General features: G+C 37.4%; 1 protein-coding gene across 1 annotated transcript in view; it reads right to left on the bottom strand.

Annotated features, from left to right (window-relative positions):
- The window catches only part of ST18 (suppression of tumorigenicity 18, zinc finger), a gene marked incomplete at its 5' end in the record, with an annotated part of 71,893 nt that overhangs the window by 37,266 nt on the left and 12,519 nt on the right, over positions 1-22,108 (bottom strand). Inside the window, 5 exons of the mRNA XM_010024193.1 lie at positions 74-178; positions 1,688-1,778; positions 3,554-3,688; positions 6,452-7,249; positions 11,315-11,502. Coding sequence (XP_010022495.1) covers positions 74-178; positions 1,688-1,778; positions 3,554-3,688; positions 6,452-7,249; positions 11,315-11,502 — 1,317 coding nt within the window. The remainder of the gene's footprint in view (positions 1-73; positions 179-1,687; positions 1,779-3,553; positions 3,689-6,451; positions 7,250-11,314; positions 11,503-22,108) is intronic.

Raw genomic sequence — 22,108 nt, 5'->3', positions numbered from 1 at the left:
TGAAAGAGTGAGGACTGATCAACAGAGTTTGTACAGAAATACTTTGGATAGACTGATTTTTGAGGGTTCCTACCTGTGAGTCTGATCATGGCACTGCCCAGCTTTTGGAGACTCGAGCTGGTTTTTTTCCTGTGACATTGCCAACTTTTCAGCTGCAGCAATTGGACAACCAGAAAGGCTGTTTAAAAGCAAGGTGAAGAACAGAAAAAAGAAGGAAAAAAACCCAAACACATGTTAAAATGAAATCTTGAGTAAAGGAAATGTGTGCTGTGGAACTCAATGACATCGAACTTTTCTGATGCCCTGTGCATCAATGGGAGCTGCTGCTCTTATAGCCCAGATTCATATGTTTTTCAATCCTTAATGCAAAGTATGTGAAATCTTTGTATTTGAGGTGATATATCTGGAAACTGAATTACACAGGAGTTTCCTACAGTTCGGCTTTGATGTTTTGTGGCTATCAAGTCACTAGTAAATTTTTTGACAAACGACATTTACTTTGTCAGCTAAACTATGCATATAAGCCTCATGCTGATTAAAAGGAAAAAGAATTTTGGAAAAAACCAGGGGTATATAAGCAAGTGTTATCAAGTAACGCATTTTGTCATTTCAAGTTGTGCTTGGCTTTTTTTCTATTTTCTTTATCAGATTAGAACATGTTTTCTTTTCCTATTCTTGGGTTGCTTATGATACAGCTGATGTGCTGCAAAGATGACAGGAAACACAGTGAAAAAATATTCCTTATTTATTCTTGTAGATGAGCTTGTAATCTCTCTGGTAAAGACTAACTTCTTATATTAAAGATAGTAACATAATATGATAATTCTTGCTTTTAGTGCACTCACACAATAACAGTAACAAATCAATAAGCAGCAAAAAAAGCAAATCTCACAAAAAAAATCAGTTCAAAAATAAAGCTGGTTTTTGAAATTTTTATGTCCCGCGTTTGTTTGCAAGATTGACATTATATTTTTCCAGAAGCATTATGATGGAATGTTTTGGATTGCTGGCTTCCAGCAGAAAGCAGCATTGACAAGAGCCATGCCGATAGCAGTGGCTTGCTGAAGACAGAGCGCATCGGCTCTCTGCCTCACCTGCAGCCCAGCTGTGGTTCCCCAGCTGCCTGTCTGGAAGGCTTTTCTCAATTTTACTTTATCCCTGCAGGAAGCAAGTTAAACAGACAGGAGTGTTCCAAGTGGGAGGATGACATTCCTGAGGGTAATAAATGGAGTTAGTTTTTAAAAGGATTCTAAAATATTCCACTTAAAGTTTTCTGTTTTGCTAAAAGGCAATGTGCCTTGATGGGAAGTTCCTGTCAAGGACTAGCATGAATGTCACGCAGAATGAAGAAGCTTTGATTTCTGCTCCATTTTCCAGTTGTAGCAATAATAATTTCATTCCTAGCCCTTGTATATGATGATGTTGCACTGTGAAGACTGTGATGAAATTGTAGCTTGAAATCTCATCTGTGAAAAATACTAGTGGAATTTATCATCCTCAGTGCTGCAGCCATTTTTTTATGCAATGAAATTAAACACAATTATTTGGTTATAAATAATACAGCCTTCCCTTGCAGTTCATAGGCATTCTGCAGTGTAGTACATGACATCTAATTCCAAGATGTGCCCATCAGTTTACTCCCCAGAACATGTTATGTTTGAAGTGGACAGGAACTTTTCTGATCTACCTTCTGTGTGTGTTGCGATTACTGTTGACATGTCCTCTTCCAGTGCATCCTGGGGTGGGGCACTTTAGAACATTTTCGTGCATGGCAAGAACTAAACAGGAATAAGGGAAGAAAAAAAATAAAAGGTAATAATAACATGCATCATATAAATATATATATATTGAAAAAAATAACATTTCTTCTTTGGACTCAGAGTCTCAATTCTGCCACGTTTTGACCAGAAAAGGAGAAGCAAAGGACCTACAACACAGCACAGCTGGTGCCTCCAGCATATACCAGTTTATTCCTATACTGCTGAAATGTGTCATCCCACATGCACATCATTGTTTCTGGGGACTTTATAAGAATAAAGGTGGAAGCTAGCAAGGATGTTACATCATGAAACACTTTGCCCTCTTATTGATATACAACTTAACACAGACAACTAGAAAAGGAGTGTGACAGAGTAGCCCTAGGGCACACAGTCATGCTATGTATAGCTGTAGACACTCTTGGCTCAGGGAGGACTAGCTTTCAGGTACAGGAAGGCTTTTTATGCCTCACAGCTTAGTAAGATGATCTGATCTCTGTATACCCCCTGAGATACCTTCTGATCATCTAAGCTGTGCTGAAACTACTTTAGACCAATTGGTCATGCTCCCAAACAGTGGCTTATGCTCTCAGCAGTGGTTACAACCTCTTGCATGTAGATTTCTTATGCCCTTTGGCATGGATCATCTTTCTGAGACTGAGATGTACATCTGTGTTAAACAGAATAATTTCTTGTATGTCTGCCTTCATGACTTCAGTACTGTGTTACCCATTTGGGTGCACAGTGCTTCAAAAAAGCTGACTGTTCAGTCAACTGGTTTGGTTTGCCAGAAACAAAATTATAATGTTTTGGGGTGTTTTGTTCAGCAGAACGCATCTGATTGGAAGTGTGATAATTAACAAAGACCTGTTAATTTTAACTTTTTAGAAAGTTAATGTTGCTAAGGCCTTCCAAATGCAGCAGCCTGCTTACCTCAGCAGATGCTTCCATAAATACAGTTTACTATCAGACTTAAAAACAGAGAGAACTACAGTTAGGACCAAGACATTGATAAAGTGCATGTATCCTTTTAATTTGTTGCTATGCCTGTCACCATAAAAAAAAAAAAAAAAAAAAAAAAATCCAACTAACGAGATTGTTTAAACAAATAGTTTCACATTAGGTTTTGGCTTATTGCACAGCATTTCATTGTATCACATTGCAGGATTACATGCACACACAAACCAATGTAATCAGATCAGCACAGTTAGAAATAAGCAGGGAAACAGGCTAGACCGCACAAAAAAGGGTTAGCACGATACAGTCATACATGAGAGACGTGTTGTGGACCAAGGCTGGAATGTACTGATAGAAGTAACCTTTTTGAGTTCAGTGGTAAGGGGAACACTGGAAACATCTCTGAATAGGCATGCCCAGGCCTCTCGCTTATTTGCAATGAAACCAGCAGCTCTAAAACAAGCAGGTGATTTCTGTGTGCATGCCTTAGCAAAACCATGGGCAAGCGAGATCTTGAAGAGCCATGAGACTACAGCAAGCATGTCTGCTGGTGGAGTGAGGATAGCTGGGCTCTGATTTTCTTCTCCCCAGGCCACCTGAGGCGCCTACTGCTCTTCGTAATGCTCTACTGCTAAGGAGTATTTGAGCTTCACAAGTGTGGGAAGTAGGACTGCAACTAAGAGCTGGGCAGCAAAGAAGGAGTGATGTCTTCTCTCTCAACTTCATTCTGCAATCTCACCCAGAAAAAGTGGGTTTCTTCTCCAGCATGAGCACATACTGCTCACAATAACAGGCCAGATCCAGTTGTTAATTCTGGACTGCAGGGTGATGATACTCACTTTCTAGTGGCACTCTAACTTTATGTGGACAGCCTGAGAGACTGCGGTGGTGAGGGTACAGCCCAGTCACGTGCCCTGTGCCATCACATCCTGGGATGGGGCATTTGGTTTCTCTCTTTTCAGGCCTGGGTGAATCTGCAGAGAAATCAGATAAGGTTTTTGTTTGGTTTCAGCCCCTGTCTGCACCCAGCTGAGTGATCCTAGCAGAGTGATACCCTCTATTTTGTACTTCAGACGTAATTCCTACGCAAAGTTTTAACAGAGGCATATGTGATTTAAGCATTATTTTAGGTTTTCACACTGTGTCCTTTGAACAATGGCTCCCCCCCCCCAATATGCCATTTATGTGCTAAACCATACAGGTTTAGGATTGCAGTGTCATTTATTCCCTTCAGAGCCTCAAACAGGACAGAAGCCACAATCCAATAAGCCAGAAAACTTGCAGCATCAGCCAACAGCAAGATCTATAAAGGAATAAATAAAAAAGCAGAAACAATCTTTTACTCTGTTAATGTCAGAATCTGGGAAGCTGGGACGACCAAATAAAAGCTGAGGTGTGAAACAAACAAACAAACAAACAAAAAGCATTTCAACCAGAAGCCATTCCTTAAATATCGCAGATCTCTAGGCTGTAGGTTCTTTGTTAGGAAACTGAATACATGCCACTTTACATTTGAGAGGCAAGGCAAGAAGCTCCCTCTGGTACACATGGCAATGCTGCTTTGTGGAGCAGCCCACAATGACACTGAAAACATGGAGCAGCCGATACCCTTTCAAAGGCGAGGTCTCAGCCCAGCCCCACAGCTACCACTCTGTAATGGCCACAGTGCGTTCCCAATTTTTATGTCAAGCACCTAGAATTGCGCAAGAAGCAGTGGTCAGAAAGCCTTTATTTGACTTCCAGTGCAGGATCAAAAGTCTGGGTGAGAAAGGAATGAATTCTGATCCAGAAATTCTCTTGTGAAAAATCTGGAGGAAGTGGCTGCATAAATTGCTGAGGATGGTTTTAGCTCCATCTGTGATTGGCTGCCAACAGCATTCGGCACCGGGGGAGAAAACAGCTGCAGCCAGCACAGGGAGCAGCCTCCTTCAAGCTCGTTTTGTTGGACCGTGAGGTAGGATGTGCTTAGGAACAGGATTGCCAGAGACAGCTGAGGGTTAAACTTCCTGGCAAGTTTTTAGGTAAAAATAAAAACAGAAAATAAATAGGGAAGAAAGAAAATAGACTGGGCATCAACAGGAGACCACACGCTTTTTTGAATCACTGCAAATGGGAAGTGCTGCAATAGTGGATAGGAGCTAAAGAGGGACCCTGAAATATGATTTAAATTTCCCACCACTGATTGGAAAGGTTTGTCATTAAAAATATGGAAAAATGTAAACTTAAGTCATGTTTTTCTGACGCACCCAAGAAAGAAAAGTAATAGATGATGGATTTGATGGTGGATATTTTAGCAATAAACCCCAATTTATTATGTAAAGTGAAAAAATGCTGTGCCTGATGCTACATTGACTAAAAACATACGTTGTCTATACAACATGAACAAAGCTGAGTTTGTTCCTCCAAGAATGTTACCTCTGAACTCACCTGCAAACTACTGCTAATAATAATATGAGGCAAATCAGGAAGGGCCAGGTTCTGCCATGCTTACCATCACTGTTCCTTCCTAAGTGTGCTGTGAGAAAGTCACATTGACACCAGCGTGAACCTTGTGAACACAGCTGGTCTCAGGATACAAAAAAGTATCTGTAAAATTCCTGCATATATCATAGTCATCTGAGCAAATAAAGGTTCAGGTACTTTAGCAAGGAGGTAGATTAATACCATGCATACACAGCTTTAGACATGCTAATGAAAAGACTGCTTGAAACAGAAAAATTAGATGCATGCATATTCTTCCCAAATGCTCCAGTGAATGTTTTACAGTTGCAACTCCTAAAAAACCCAGTCAGCTATACTCTAAATGCTTTGGATGACTGAACTAGTGTAATATTTGCAACAGCCACAGGGATTACTCTAAAGTAACACTAGAAATAGAAATCATTTATCAAAAGCAGAAATTGCAGCAATTCTGGGGTGACCTCAGTATATTTGGAAGCCCAAAAGGAAAAGTCAAAGGACAGATGAATGTAGTCACTTACTACAGCAGAGAGTGTGCTTATAAAATGACATCTCTTGATGTTCTGTAATTATCCTCAATTGAGGAGTTTCAAACAAGACAGCCTGGTTTACATATCAAACCCAAATCTTTTAAATCTCCACTTCTGGAAGCTGGATTAAGTACCCTGAATGAAGCAATGCTCCTACAGCTTTGTAGGATGCCACAAACCATCAGAAACAATAAAGATTTTGGAACTTACTGATAATTCGGCTGATGGTGAATGAGGCTGAAGAGCATGGCTTGTGCTTTCCTGGCTCAGAAGTGCTGGCTGTAGCAAAATGTAATGTTGATACATGAAGTAGACTGAACTCAGAAAACAAATGGCTTAGGAATTAGGTGGTATGTTTGGAAGAGGCCAATTTTTCACCCTAACCTTTCCTTAAACACCGTTTTAATGCCTTCTTTTTTGGCTGGTGAAATTTAGGAGGTTTGTATTAGCGCCCTAGGGAGGAGGAGGCAGGGGAGGAGGAAAAGGAGGAGAAGGAGTGTCAGTGCCAGCTACACAGCCCTCTTAGTACCCATTACTGATTATGTCACATAGCGGTTTGGCAGGAAGCCAAGTACCTAGCGTTTAACCTGGTTAGATATAAGGCACTAGTGTGAAGGTACATAATTAACAAAATTACCAGCTAAATTCCAGATTCTTTACTGTTGCTATAAACCCCAGCTCAGAATCCTCCACTAGTCACAGGATAAATGCTTAAGCCAGTAAGAACAGCCAAAAATACTTCCTTACGTTTGTTGCTATATATCTGTCTCCCACCAATGTCAATAACTTTGGTTTGTCTCCTTTCCCCTGCTAGATGTTCCAGAAGAAACCTATCCAGTTCCTTGTATGTGCTGTGAAACACATGCCCCTGCTCTGCCTGCAGAGCGATTGCTTGTTCTAGCAAACTCAAGTTCCCTTTTGCTTTGTCCAGCTCAACCGACACATCTGTGGTTTCTGACAGGCACTCATTGTCGTCTTCTTCACTTTCAGGGAAGGGATTCTGAATTCTCTTCCCAAAAGGATCTGGGTGAGACTCCTGGGATGTTCTTAGATCTGTTTCTGAGTCACAAAGTGTTTCACAAGGGCCAAATTCTACTTCTTCCTTCTTAATTTCTGGGACTTCCAGAATGCTAGGTTGATTACACTCTACAATATACTTCTGAGTTACATGGAGCTTTACACTAGTTTCCTCAGAGAAATTTGAGGAGCTGTCCCACTCATTGTCCATAATTTCAGAGTTACTTTCATTTTCCTCAGATGAACAGTATTTTGGGTCAGAAATAACAGTCTTTTCCTTTCCTTCAGCTGAGTTAATCATGTAACATTCATCAGTGTCATCACTTTCTGTTTTTAGGGATTGAATGCCACTATCGTTTAGATTTTCTGCCACTGTTTGACTGGGTGCATCTTTTGCTAATTTTCCGATGTTCATCAAAGATTTGGCCACGGTATCTTGATAGCTGGAGTAGTTATCTTTTCTTCGACTGGAATTTTCTTGCCCACCTGAATGAGGGGTTTCCTCAGATGGTTTTGGAGCACTTTCCTCTGCATGAGAAAAAGGCAAGAGAAAAATACATAAGAATAACTGCTTTTTGTATTTCATTGAAGTGCTATGAAGATATTTACTTACCAGTTGCCATTTCTTTACTCAGAGACAATGTGAAATGACTGAATTCACACCAAGGCTGTGTTTGAAATGACTGCTCGTAGCATCACAGAAAGCCCTTCTAAGATTATGTCTACTTTATATTATAGCTTCAAAGCTATATGAGAAAGAAATATGTTGATATTTTTCACTGATGGTGAAGACATATATTACCTTAAAACTCATGCACATTCATTGTACATTTATATAAATATGATGTGCCATATATAGATAGATATTATATATATACACAATCTATATATTGTATGCATATATACGTGCACACACACACACCCATTTTAAAATTCCTCTAATCTATTTTCACTTCTCTTTCATCTAAGATTCCCAAATATTTTCTCATAATAGACCCTAATTACTTTCCCAGTCACCCCAAATCCCATGAAAGACCTTGGTGGAAAAAACCTCAGTACTTCACAAAGGGCAAGCTCCTGGTCACCATTGCAATTGCCACATTAAGTGATAGATCAGGTCATGCACAGGCAAACAGAAATGGTTGTTATGTACAGACTCATAAAGGACTTGTTAAAGATACCACTGAAGTGCATCCTGTCTTTATAAACATCTTTCTTCAGAAGAAAAGCAGCAGCCAGCAGGTAATAGAGGCTGCATGTAGGAGAGGTTGTCGGTGTGGAAGACAATATGCCTTTTGTATCTCATTTAATTTTTTATAAACATTTCCTCTGACAAGGACACTCAAAAATACATCTCCATCATCTTCCTTTCTGGTAATTATCTCTCTAAAATCAACACTGGTTTGCCAGGATCAAGTAAATATTGCCATAGTAACTAAAAGCATTTTTGGATGAAGGGAAGAATTTAGTCACAACACTAGCCCCTTCAATAATGCTGATTATAGGGTACATTCTTTTGTTGGGATCTATTCAACATAAACTGAAAAATTTAACATTTTACTTCCTAGAAAGGAGGATGAATAAACAAGCACAGACTATTTCATAAGATGTGCCTGTCCTCTCCTGAATCAGAAGAACTCCAGGTTTAAATAATAAATTAAGCATAGTCTAAAATGCAAATGAAGTTTCTCTCAATAACACAGCGAGCTATTAAGAGAAAGTGTAAAGGGTTATGATAATTTTAAAGTATTATGAACTACAGAAAACAAATAAAAAGCATTTTCAGTGAATATGTCCAATTCATTGAACTATTCTCTCAATCCACTTAACTACCCACATGTGTACAATAATGATTTATAGACATTATACCTAATTATGCATATTTGGGCTGTGTTAGAGTGCCTAACAAAAGCTCTAGAAAGCAACAATTACCTCTGTTGCTTAGCTACATAGTTTAAAATATTCCTATTAAGTGCAGATTATTGTGGAGGGGAAAAGGGGGACAAAAATGCACATGTGCACCACAATGCATTTCACTTTACTGCTGCCAAACTGTTAGCATTTTGGGTCATTTCCAGTTTACATAATTGTTTGGTTCAACTGTTTGTTATATGTTAAAAGAAAATATTGATTAATTCTTATTCTTCTTCAGAAAATTGGACTCATGTAGGGAGAGGTGGCCTTGTGCACTGTGTGCATAAAGTTGTGTTTAAATATAATGTCTGTAAACCTTAGTGTAACTTTTTAGCAGCTGGTCTAGTACCACACACATTGCAGTATTATGAATAAAGAAGTCTGCTGTCTTTTCACATCTCTGCAAGAAAGAATGATAATTTGGCTCTATAACCAACTTTAGTCAAATGCGGTTTTGTTATTTTCTCTTCTGCCATTTGGAAAATAGCAGAATCCCATCAGTGGGTCATTTAAAAAAGTAAGAAGTTCTAGTTTTAATAGAAATCTCCCACTCTTCAAAAGGAAATAAACCAAACAAAAGTTGGTAACAGTAACAGGTCTTTTCAGTTATTTTTATAGGAGGGATGAAATATAATATAAATGCATGATAAGAGTTTTACTCCTTTAATAATCAGCACATTTTAAATGCTATGCTTAAAAATTTGTTATTGAACCAGTCCTAATGGTTCAGCTGTCCCAGCTTTGCTTTTTACTTCTACAGGCTGTAAATTTACTTTAAAAATAATCAAACTCAGCTTGGTTTACAGTTGCACCAATCCGTGTACTGGATCAGCATTAACTGATCAACAGACATGAGTCATGAGTTCATAATAAAATGAGCAATATTACACTGAGAAATTACAAATAAACCTACCTTCCCAGACCAGCTGTATGCTTTAAATGGAATTTGTTCTGTAGCCGGAACAATTAATGCAAAATGGGTAGGTTGTATTATCACTAACACAAGCAGGTTGGGAGAAATCTCACTGGTATCAAATAAATCATTTTGAAATCATGTGGGTTTTTTCTTTCGACTGAAGGGCTTGGTGCAAACAAGGTTCCCCTACATTTATGTCAATGATCCTGGCCCAACATTTGCCCTTTTTTATAAGCAGAATCAGCTAAATAACTTAGGTTCAGCTCTATATGGCACAAGTTCTACCTTTACACCCATCACAGTACCTTCCCTTCACCAAGTTCTTCAAGCTGTGCAGAGGACAGACACAGGGGAAAAAAACCCCACACTACTGAGGGCAGCTCTGGATGGCCAGGAACCAGGCTGAATCAATAAAAGAAAAAATAGCTAAAATCTATATATCTAAAAAAAAAAACAAACCAACAACCACCCCAAGACTCTCCAAGACTCTCCCTTCTCCCCAAAAAATTAGTCACCCAAAAGACAGGGGAATTGGGTATCACCTTGTTAATTAATTTTCTGTATAAAGAAGGAGCTCCCTTTTAGGCTTTCACACTGATGTGATGCAGACCCCTGGAAAATTTACAAGTGACAACTGAATGAAATCTTGGCCGTACACAAATGATACACCCACTGATTTCAGTAAAACCAGGATTTGGCTCTCTAATTTGAAAGAGAGACTTCTCTGTGTTTTATAGTGTTCATATGTATAGAATTTGTTTTGTTTTTAAGAAAATATTATTTTGAGTGAATAAAGATATAAATTCCTAATCTCAGTCCTTCATAGAATCATAGAACAGCTAGGGATCTCAAAACGTCATCTGGCCCAATATTTTGTGGGAAAGGGAGGCTAGATGAGATTATCTAGCACCCTGTCTTTCCAAAATATTTCCTAAGAAGAAGCTGAGGGGAAAATAAATTACCTTTAAACTCTCATAGCAACCAACAACTGAGAGGAATATAAATCCATTCTGTTTTCATATCATCTGTGATTACTAATTTCCAGTGCCAGATCACATTGTTTTTATCTTGATATTTGCTACCTACTGATGACTCCTGCCTTTAAAACAAAGACAGACATATCTGGACATAGAAAGAGCGAGCAATAAAGGCATACTGTAGCTATATCATTCTGTCTTCCCATCCTTTTCCATCTTTTCCAGTATACATGTTGTAGAAGTTTCTATAAACTATTGGACATGTTTGGCTTAGCAGAGTACGAATAAGTATAAAAGTGCTGAGTTTAATAATCGTGTTAAACAGAACACACATAGCAGTCACACTCATGAAATTGCTTTGCTAAATGTTAAAGTCAACAATGTTTTGCTAAGTGAGATTTTTTGTGTTGGTTTTTTTCTTTTTTTTTTTTTTTTAATTCCTAAATGCTATATATATTCCAGTGAAAATCTACTCTTCATAAATATGTTTTTCTCAGTGGTAGGCTGAATCTTGTTCTTTCATGGAGCTAGTGGAGAAGCAGATGTTGCTCCATATCTGACCAGCTGCAGTAGTTGTCTCTCTGTGTGACCTACAAAGTGTTTACTAGACCCCAGGAGGAGTTATTGTGCAAAATAATCTGAAGTACGATGATTAAACCTAGACAGAAATGCACCATTCCAACTCTGTAGGAAGCTAGACACTTCCTACATCCTTTTTGAAAATACTGTTTCTTATCTCCCTTCCTGTGGAAGTCATCTTCAAACAGAGACGTACTGCATGACTACCTGGAGTGGAGCTTTCGAGGACACTGATCTCTTCCTGTAAATCACTCCTGTCTTCATTTTCTTCTTTGCATTCCAAGCTGGGGCTGTAGTGGCGGGGTTTCATTAGCAGGGACTTCCTTTTGTTGATGGGAACGCCCGATATCAGTTCTTCAGCTTTTCTCTTCTTAGCCATGGAGCATTTGTAGGCACTGCAATGATCAGTAGTCAGAGATAGAGAAAAAAAGGGGAAGAAGTGAGGGCTAAGTTGTTTAAAAAATAGTACCTTCCTCTAGTTTAATTCTAAGATTAAAAGTGAGGACTGACAAAATAATAATTTGCTTGCAGATTCAGCAAGTTATGTTTAGTGGATATTTAATTTTAGCTCATGTACTTGAAGTTTAGGGCACAGGCAAGTGCTATTTCTTTTTACTGCTGCCAAAATCTGTTGGGGGGAAGCAGAATGAGGAAGAAAACAAAACCAAAAACCACAAAACCTAACATTCTTTATCCTAAAAAAGCATAACCTAATCTAAGCCCTGGTCTGCAGTAGAATAAATACACCCAGGAAAGGGTTGATAATCCAGAGGAAGAGAAATCTAGTTACACTATATCATCCTGAGACTTTGACTCCATTATCTTTACATCAGTATGGATATCAAATCATGCATCTTGAATTCAACAGCAGAAACCCTGTGTGAAACACTGTGCCTTCAGATCATTTTGCAATATGTGTCCTTCTTTCAATCTCAGTCTCAAGTGTTGCTTTCATTTCATAAACTCCAGCCACAAATGCCCAGTTTAAGCTCTTCTCAGGTCTCTATATAGACCCGGGAAAAGGCTCTTCAGAGGGCTATTCATCTGACTTAAAACTAGATCTATGTGATAAGCAGGGTAAGCCATCCCCTGGGAAATGCCTTACCCAGTTTAGATGCCTAACTTTCAGATGACTGACAAGAGAAAAGAGTGCACTATTTTGAAGAGGAGGATTTTTAGCAGAGCTGATATGCTTTCTGTTCCAGTTTAAGATCCGTATATTGATATGCATATTGATTTTCTTCTACAGATATTTAGCAAAGCCTTTGCCACCATGCAGCTGATCTATATGGTATATAGATGTTACATCATACTACACCTCACCAAAGAGGATTGAACTTTCAGCCTTCTTTTTTTTTAATAACTTTTTTGTGTGACTTGGGATGATCTCATGTTCTTTCACACACAGTATTCTAAGAAATTTATGTAGTACAACTAACAGTGATCATATCTGTTAGAGATGAAAAAACTACATATATGAATCTGTGTAATCCATTCAGTGGTTTCTCGACCTTAGGCATCCCTAGGGTGTATTACAAATCTACATGATGCCCTTAGGTGTTGGATTTTGCATTTTACTCACTGTCTCAGCTGCAAGATTTGCAAAAAATACATATATGCAGAGAACTCTTATTGGTTACACAGCATAAATTAATCCTTCCAAGGTATCTTATGTGCACTGCATTGGCTCGGGTTCTGATTGTTTTGGATGAAAGCATATGACTAACTTGCGCTTTTTGTTTAAAAAAAAAACAAAACGTTTTTGGCTAAGCACCTCTTTGGCTATCCATCATTACAAACATGAAGGACATGGAAATACGAACATCTGCATTTTAGGGGGGATGTTAAAATTCTACCATAAGCATCTTAAATACTGGATATTCTTGATCTTCTGAAAGCTAAAATGCTGTGGGCATTAGAAATGCTGGCTGCTAAGCACCTGCTATAGCTGAATATATTATGACTTCTGTGTTTCTCTTTATGAATAAAGGATAACATGAATATCATATTAAAGGTCAGAATCACAATGGTATAAGCCTCCCTTTGGAAATGATGCCTATATAACAGATATCAGGGACGGATGTAACGTGGACAAATATGCATAATTTATTTCTAAGAAAATACAATCAAAAGTTTCTTAATTTGTATTTGTGAAATGACAGTTCACACCACTCATGTTGTTTCAGGAAAATTGAATAAATTACAAATGCTTGAAACCCTTCACACACAATTGTTTTTACCAACCAAAACCTTAACTAGGTTTGCTGTTGATCTTTCTTATTTATTTGTCAAGCTTCAAGTTCACCTCCAGTAGCTACTGGTAGTAGTGAGACTGTTTAGGACAAGATGAATTTCCAGTGTTTAATTCCCTTGTAATGAAGCTACAGTTGTTTCTTACACAAGCATAATTAATAGATTTTTAGAACAGAAGATCCAATTAGATCATCTAGTATGACCCCTGTGTAACACAGATCCCAGGACTTCATCTACATCTTCAGCTTTAATCCTGCAGTTTGTCTGACTATTGTGCATTTTCCAGACAAGTTAAGGGAAAACACTGTAAAACCAGTAAGTTGATTGTTGTATTCTTGCTCACTAAGTCTTTATCTAATGATGTAATGTTTTAATCCCACTACTGTGGGCTGGCGTAACAGCTATTAAACATGTTGGTTTTTCAACACAACTGTGAAAGACAGTAAAACTCAGATGTTTTCAGATCATGGTCAAGACCAGTGCAGGCGTACTGCTGCCACCTGCCACCTGCAGATCTGCTCTGGGAAATGATAGCACCACTTGACTGTAACCACCACAGTTTACAGCAGTAAATCAAAAGCTGCTGCATCAATGTCAGGACAGGAGGCCCACAAATCTGCCTGGAAGCTCATTGCTCACAGTAAAAAGTTTCTCCTATATGAAAGATTGATGCATTAACTTGTCCTCAGCCATATCTTTCTCTGTACACAAGCAGCAACTCACACAGATTTCCCATCATTTTAAAACAAGTGAATACATGAGATACAACTTAAAGTAAAATTATTCCTGACATCTTATCCTTTAATTACAGGAAGATGACAAAACACAGTTGTTGCATTTTTACCTACAAAGTACAAATTGCTCTCCATAGGCCAGGAAGAGATTTCTCAGCTCCAGTAGAATATATTCTTGCGTCTGCTGGGGACTTTTTAAATTGCTGGTTTTGAGTTTTAACTGGAATTTTAGAGTTTGCAAGAACCAGTTTAAAGATCTACCACGTACCAGCAATTCCCCTTCTTTGCTACCTTACAGTGCTTAAAATTAAAACTGAAAATAGAACCAGAAAAACAACTTTACAAGTGGTAGCTTTTAGAAGTACTTACACATATTATTAAATATTTGCTAAAGGACACTGGGAATTTAATTACTAGGAAAAGAATTTATTTATGCCTTTTTAACATTCATGGAATGTCGATTTCACCTTTGCCTTTAAAAGTTTCTATTTCTCTCTTCTGCTTATGTACATTCACACATACAGTCATGTACGTTAGCACAGATTTGTCAAGCTGCAGTTTGTCAAATGGTAAACCTATAATTTAGCTTCTCTATTACTCATCCCTTAAATTCAACGTCTAATAGTTTTGTTGCTATTTATCAATGGCCTGCTTGTTGTCATGGAACACTGATTCAGCTGTCAAGGTTATTTGGTAATCTGAGGCTCATAAAACAGGAGAAGCTCTTTTTGTTATGAGCCCAAAGCCAATACATTTTTTTCCCCTAGTTTAACTGTACTTAAATTTTATGAATAATAAATCATTTTAGTACTATCTATAATAAGCAGATTTTTTATTATTATTTTTTTAGTCAATTAGTTACTAAAACCAGACTTGTGTCAATTATCATAGTGTGAGCCAAGAGGTTAAAATCTAAGACATAAAACCTGGTTGCATGTGTCCATCTTGATAAATCTTACGTATGTATTTCATACTTAAACACTTTTTTTTTTAATTTACTGGGTTCTTTCATCTGCTGAAAGTGTAACTTGCAGACAGTGGTAGCATACAGGCAGAACAGTACATTAACTCTTCACCACAGTGCAATGCCTCAGAAGAAAGAGAGGTTTTAATCAGTCCTAACCACACACAGCTTTTCCAACTGCTAAAAATTGTCATGTTGGACTTCTTTTGTAATTGGTTCATCTAAATGATGTGTTTGTCAAGCCTTTAACCTGACCTTTAACCACTTTGTAGCCAGCAAGGATTTGTTGTTGTTAATCTGCTGGCAAGACTTTCAGATCTCTGGGGATTTTTTTCTTATTCACAGCAGCCTACAGATTGGTAAAGCATGATAACAGAGCAAAGAATTGCCATAGTGGGTAAAATCATGGGTACATTCAGCCTGACAACTGGTATTTACTTATGTCTGTAATGAATGCCATGTAAAATAATAAAACTAGAACACACTTCATCTCATGTACCATCCTTAGCTTCAAGGAAGAAAATAAATGTCTTTGAATATCAAGGCACTTACTTACATTTATTGTCTAACACTATTTAAGGAGCCTGCTCCTCACGTGAGTTTGTGCAAGAATGATTAGTGGTACATTTTAGTTGTTGAGAAAACAATTTTAAGTTCTTAACCTGAATTGCCTTTTGACTGCATAAGTATACTACAAAAGTAAGCATTAGCCTATTGAATTACAATTAAAGGAGACATCATCTTCTGGTCTGCAGAACCATTTAACTTCACACTAGTTGTTACAACGAGAAGGTTAGTCTAACTACTCCTTAATCATATCACAATTAAAGATGTTGCCAGATGCTTTAGGCCTTGATCAGGTTTTGCTCACAACTTGCAGATGTCCTAGGACACTGTGGAAGTCAAATACTACGGGAGGGAAAAGTTGTTATTTGAAAATACAGGGATACTTGCCACTCACAGGTGAACTAGTAGTTTACAAATGTCTGTCATGGTTGGGCTTTCTTCTAAGAATTTTAAGACTGTACTGAATCACAAGTACTTAAAAGGAACAGAAATTCTGAATGTCTCCCCATCTTACTCCTCTTTTATGTCAGCTTGTTCTCTAAGAAACAGATTATCTAGATTCTGTCTAACGCTCTAGCACAATGGCTTCCAAAGGCTTAGGCTCTTGCTGAAAAGATCTGATTCCCCAAAATCATAAGAAATTCTGAACTCCTTATAAGTTGATGATGAACAGGAGAAATTACTAGCACTGGATAAAGAAAGGGGATGATTTGCTCCTAGGATGGATCACATGTCAATTGAAATGACATCTATGATATTATTTACATTAAGCACAAATGCCAGAGGTTCATAGAAGATGCAGGAAGAGTCCAAAGAAAGAGTATTGGTAGTCTGATCACTGCAATGGGAAACCCAAATGAACACTGTTAATTCAGCAACTTCAGGGGGACAAGAGTGGTTGGGGAGGAAGGTAAAATAAGACTATGACTCAATCATTTGTCTTCGGATTAAGACACTCAGATTTATGTTGCATTTCCTTAACTAACCCAGTAAGACTGCACAACTGAGAAAATTGTAATCAATGGCTGAGCTGTAGTTCAATGACAATCTAAGACTGAGCTAAACCAGGAAAAAATAGTTTTCTTTTTATTTTACATAAATCTTATAATTATTAAAATATGTTGAAAATTATGCCAATAAAAAATAATGGGTTTATGTAAAAATATTTAAAAACGCCATTTGTTAACAGAACTGTGATGTGAGTTTTGGCAGATGAAATTCTGGAGGTTATGCCCAGAAAGGACCACTGAGTTCTTATTATTGACAAGAAGCTGAACACGTATTTGCCCTGATTGTTAATCTGGAGTCAGAGTTGTTGAAATTAATGTTTTCTTGTGCTTTATAAAGTAAAAGTGAGCCACAGTAACTTTTAGATAATCTATAACATTTGGACTCCATGACTGAGTTTGTTGTATTTCACTGATTCAGCCTAGGTGATGAATAATAATCTGGAAAATAGCTCCAGCTGGGAATTCGTGAAAAAACATTTGGGAAATAATTCATCAGGCAAAAGTAATTTCCTTTCATCAAAATTTTAAAGCATTAAAATGGTAAGAACTTATACCAATAAAATGTGTTTCAAAAAATAAGTCATTCAGCCCCCCTTGAATGAGTTTTACTAGAAACTCAGAACTGGCAAAACTTACTCCAACTATAATAAAAGAAAATCTGACTTTCTCATTTTTTACCATTACATGCAACACAAAAAAATCATTTACCTCTTTCTAACAAAACCATACACTTGTCTTACAAGTTGTACCTGTGAAAGGGACAGAGGTTTTTCCTGTGCACTGTAGCAATCATTCCAGGGTTAAAGGGCTTTCTACAAATAGAAAAGTTTACTGCCATACATGGGCAATGCTCTTTTCCTAAAATGCCAAAGTTGTGAGAAGTTCAGGCCAGTGCTGGACCAAGATGAAAGGAATGCATGAGGGGTATAGATGGAAAGAAAGATAAAAGGAAAATTCATATTATGAAAACTAATATAGAGCAAAATAAGCTCAGCAACTTGGGGGTATTAAAGTGTCTCTCTATATACACAAATGAAAGGTTTAGCTAGGAAAAGAGGAACAGAATTGGACAGATAATAATGTGGAGAAAATACAGTATCATAACTGAAAGCTGGCTGGAACATGATATTAAAAGATATATTTTATTTAAAAAAAATGTATAAGAAAAGCAAAGGAGCTGCCATAACCTTGTTGGTGAAAGAGGATTTATTAGCCCCCATAAGAAAAGGCAGGGGAGAAATGGGTAATGGTGTTGTGTCATTATATACTGAGCTTGGAGATGTTTCAGACAGTAAACTAAATGTTACAGGCCACCTGACCAAAAAGAACAACTGGACTGTGAAATAGCTGAGCAAATGAAAAGAAGCACGTAAAAAGAGTGGAGCACTGGTCAGCAATACCATAGGAAAAGACATGCAGTTATGGTGAAATCTACCCATGCCTCAAGCTCAGTGTGATGCCTGAGGCTAGAGGACAATTTCAGTCTCCAATAGGCTCATGAAATGGCTTTTTTTTAAACCTGTTTTTCTTTTATAACTCTAATTTACTATGTTAGCAGGGTTGTCCCACAAGGAAGGCAACTCAGAGCAGGGCAGCATAGATTTAAATTCTCTTCTCTGTTTTTTCTTGTTTTCAGTTTACAAGCTTGTAGGTTCATAAACACATTAAACACATAAAGCCTCTAACTGAAATACTATGTTAATGAAATGGATGACTCCTTCATGGTGCCATTCTATAGCTCATAGATTAAGAACTCTCTATATAGATAGAGTTGTATATTTGGACCCTTTTCTAACAGGTAAGTTATTTTTAGTAAAAGCCAGTATGAAGGAAACTTAATTTTTATTGTGTGGAGCTCAAGATGTTCTTAAACATAGTAATATAAATGAATGCTCAAGATCTGGGCCAAATCCAGCCTCCCTGGCCTCTTTTTCATTTACTCACTCAATCTGCTCAGGTTCAGTAGGTCAATAAATTCCCGTGGGACCCAAGCCAAGAATTTGGCTTAGAATGGATTAAGTTTCTAGGCAAATCTACAGATCATCCACACAACCTTTGCATCCAGAAAGCCTTGCATGTGAGTGGTCATCCTGATAATGCCAGTAAATGTTAAATAAAAAGCATACTGGTAACTACAGTCTCGTTAGAGAAGACGTAAAGAAGATAAGCTTTTTATTTATTTTTTTTTACAACAGAGAATGGGACTGTAAGCAATGCACTGTCAGGGGCCAGTACCTCCCTTTAATGTAGCAGGAGGTCCCATGGCTGCATTCTTTTTCTTTCTTTGCTATCTCCAGGCTGTCCACAGTCTGTTTCGGCTTGCTTTTGCTTGGCTGAATACACCCTTGACATCAGTCAGAGCAATTCAGCTAGCCATAATATTTAACTCATGATTGATATATATGAGACAGAAGTCACAGGCTGGCATTTCCATCTCTATATGGCGTGTGGTCATCTACAGAGAAAAGATCTGCCATAGAGGAAACAACCATTTGGGGCTATAATGTTCTGATGCATTCTGTCATGCAGCAGAAGGCATTAAAGCATAAGCAACTCTAAATTCCTGTGTAGGGTTGGGAGGATAACATTTACTGTGTGCTAATGAACACAGAAGTTGTGATGGGGAAGATGACAACTCCTGTAATATGTTAAATAATGTACAAATTTTAGTTAAAGGCAAAGAACATTCTAAAATACTATAAGCTCTCAGGTAGAAAAAGATTGCAAATAACTATCTGCCAATCTATCAGACATGATTAAAGTGATATGGATTTGACATAGGCTATAAAACTATTACAGAAAAACCTACATTGAAACAAATTACTGCTTTTATATATATATGTATATTAAGCAGAGGCTTTAAGTAGAAAAATTGTAAAACCACAATCAAATAAAAAAACCCAAAGTGAAACAAGACCCTGAGACTGCATGCATTGGATAGAAATGAACATAGTAGATGTTAAAAGAGGTCTATAATATGCTGGAAATTTATCTAATGCATTTGTTATTAAAGAAAGCTATAAAACTCACCTATAAAACAAATGCACATAAAGTATCAACTAATGCAAATTAAAATAGAAATCTGAACACAAAATACAATTTTTAAATGTTCTAAATAAATCCAGGAGGTAAAGGTAGAGGTCACAGTGCATACCTCTAAAAGTCTTAATATCTACCGGAATTTGGCAAATGATTCATCACAATTAACAGCTCCAGCCACAGGTGTCTCAAAAGGATTATGAGATACATTTCCTATTTCAACCATCGTAGTGGTTACTGAGAACATTTCACTAAATATTTAAGTCAAATAACTGTTAACCTCAGGGTTACCTGCAAAATGTTAAAGTCATTACTTGTGGTCACCCAGAACCATATGGTGTTATTTCTCTTCTCAGAAACAATGACAATATTCTTAAGAGTGGAGGTTCTTATTAACTTTCATAATCTAACTCAAAACACGAAATTTTAATGGAAGAAAAATCTTTTGTCTGATGTTCTCTATACACCAGTTCTAAACATTTTATGCAAGCCTTAATCCACTCACATGAATGCTTGAAAGTAGAAAACTTGAGGTGGGAAATGTTTGAATTTTGAATGTCTTTTTGTGCTTGTTTCTTGTTTACTGTTTCTTTCTTATTGTTTTAAGATTTTAAGATACAGCAGTACAAAAAAGGCAAAAAGCTTGCAGTCCATTGACTTATCAGAGCTATAGGAAAGGGAGAGGAGAAGAGGAGAGGAAAGGGAGAGGTGGAGTGAAGGGAGAGGAGCAATGACAGCACTGTTAGACAGACTGTATCACAAGTTGATAGCTAATCAGAGGTGGCCTGGAAGATGAAAAAGGAAACAAGGGAGGAGGAACTTAAACATGACAGACCTATAAATTTGACTGCTATTATAATTTAGATTAATGCTTGTTTTATTAGTTATGATGAGAACGGTTGACATGCAGGATGTAATAATAAGGATAGGTGAATTCCAGTGTTATTATTTTATTAGTTCTGTGACCAGCATATACTTACCTTTGCTTCACAGCAAACTGTACCATGTACTGATTGTTCAGTGTTTGTTTATGCTTGACTGTTCAATGTTTTCTATCAAACATCAATTACAAAATCATTTTTCCTTAGCATAAAACATAGATTTCCACAGATTCTTTGAGGAGACTAATGATCAGCACACCAGTCTAAATTCCTTAAGAACCTAACAGTGTTCTCAGAAAAGAATAAGAAATTAACAAGATTTATTTGGAATTTAAGAAAGTATGATTGATGACAATATGACAGGCTGGATTATGCCAAGAATCATGGAATAAGAGACAGAGGTTAATATTTTCAAAGCCCTATAATCATTTCAGTTTCTACAATGGCTAGGGAGGAAGTTCCTTTTCAAAGCTAGAAAGCAAGCAGTACATACTCTTAATTCATTCAATTAACAGATCTTGGGAATAGGGACTCTTAAGATTAATGTCCATTGTTTAATAGAAGATCAGTTATCAATATAAACAGTGTGATATAGATCTTTGTCTCAGGTGAAATGCCTAATCTAGATGTGTCATGGAGAAATATTTAAATGACAAGGTGGCACAACTCTGTCCCATCCAGCTACCACTATAGGCAACACTGGGGAGGAAAGATGGGAATTTATGCTGGCAACACGTAATCTTCAATTACAAAAAAAGGCTTTTTGTCAAGGTCAGATATGCCTACACAAACCCAGAATCTCCTAGCATTAGATATAACTATTGACTGTCTTCATTTATCATTTACTACTAAGTCTACTTGGACTCAGGGACACACTTCTCTCCACAAAGAACATGGAAGACGGCAAGGGTCCCACAATCTCTGCCAGTGGGAGACAGATGAGTCACCAGGAAATGCCAGAGTCCACCTCAGTTTTATTCCAAACGTGCTTATTCAGGATTATGACAAACGTGCATTTTGCCAGCAGTTTCCAGAAAATCAGTCTATGACCAACTCCTGTGGAAACAGAAGCCAAGTCCAAAGGACAAACCTGAAGATTTTTCCAAATGCAGGCTAGGAACAAACAGGTTTCTCAGTCTCTATCTCGTTTTTAAGCAGTGCTGTGGGATAAGAGTACTGTGAAAGTGATATCTAACAAATCAATTGTAATCTCAATTCTTACTGAGGAAAATCTTTGAGCCTTTTTGTATGATTTTGTTTCTTGTGCTCATTTCTTCCATCATCTAAGTACTGCTTTCACCTCTTTCTCAGGTCATCTGCCAGGCTATTGCTTTGTATTCATACAAATACTTGTTAAAAACCTCCTTATTTTATGAAGCTCAGAAAAAGAATCACCAATGAATCATTCCTTTCTAAATGCAGCTATGCATGAATGATTCCTGAGTGGCCAAATCATCTTCTAAACTGTCTACCTTCAGTACATTACTGTCTGAAACAAGAGTTCAGATATAATTAGAAACATATAACTGTAGAATAAATAATAACTACTTTCA

This window comes from Nestor notabilis, unplaced genomic scaffold (assembly GCF_000696875.1).
Source record: "Nestor notabilis isolate BGI_N333 unplaced genomic scaffold, ASM69687v1 scaffold24171, whole genome shotgun sequence".
Taxonomy (NCBI): Eukaryota; Metazoa; Chordata; class Aves; order Psittaciformes; family Psittacidae; genus Nestor; species Nestor notabilis.
Note: the sequence above shows the minus strand (reverse complement) of the source record. Positions and strands in the feature narration are given on the sequence as shown.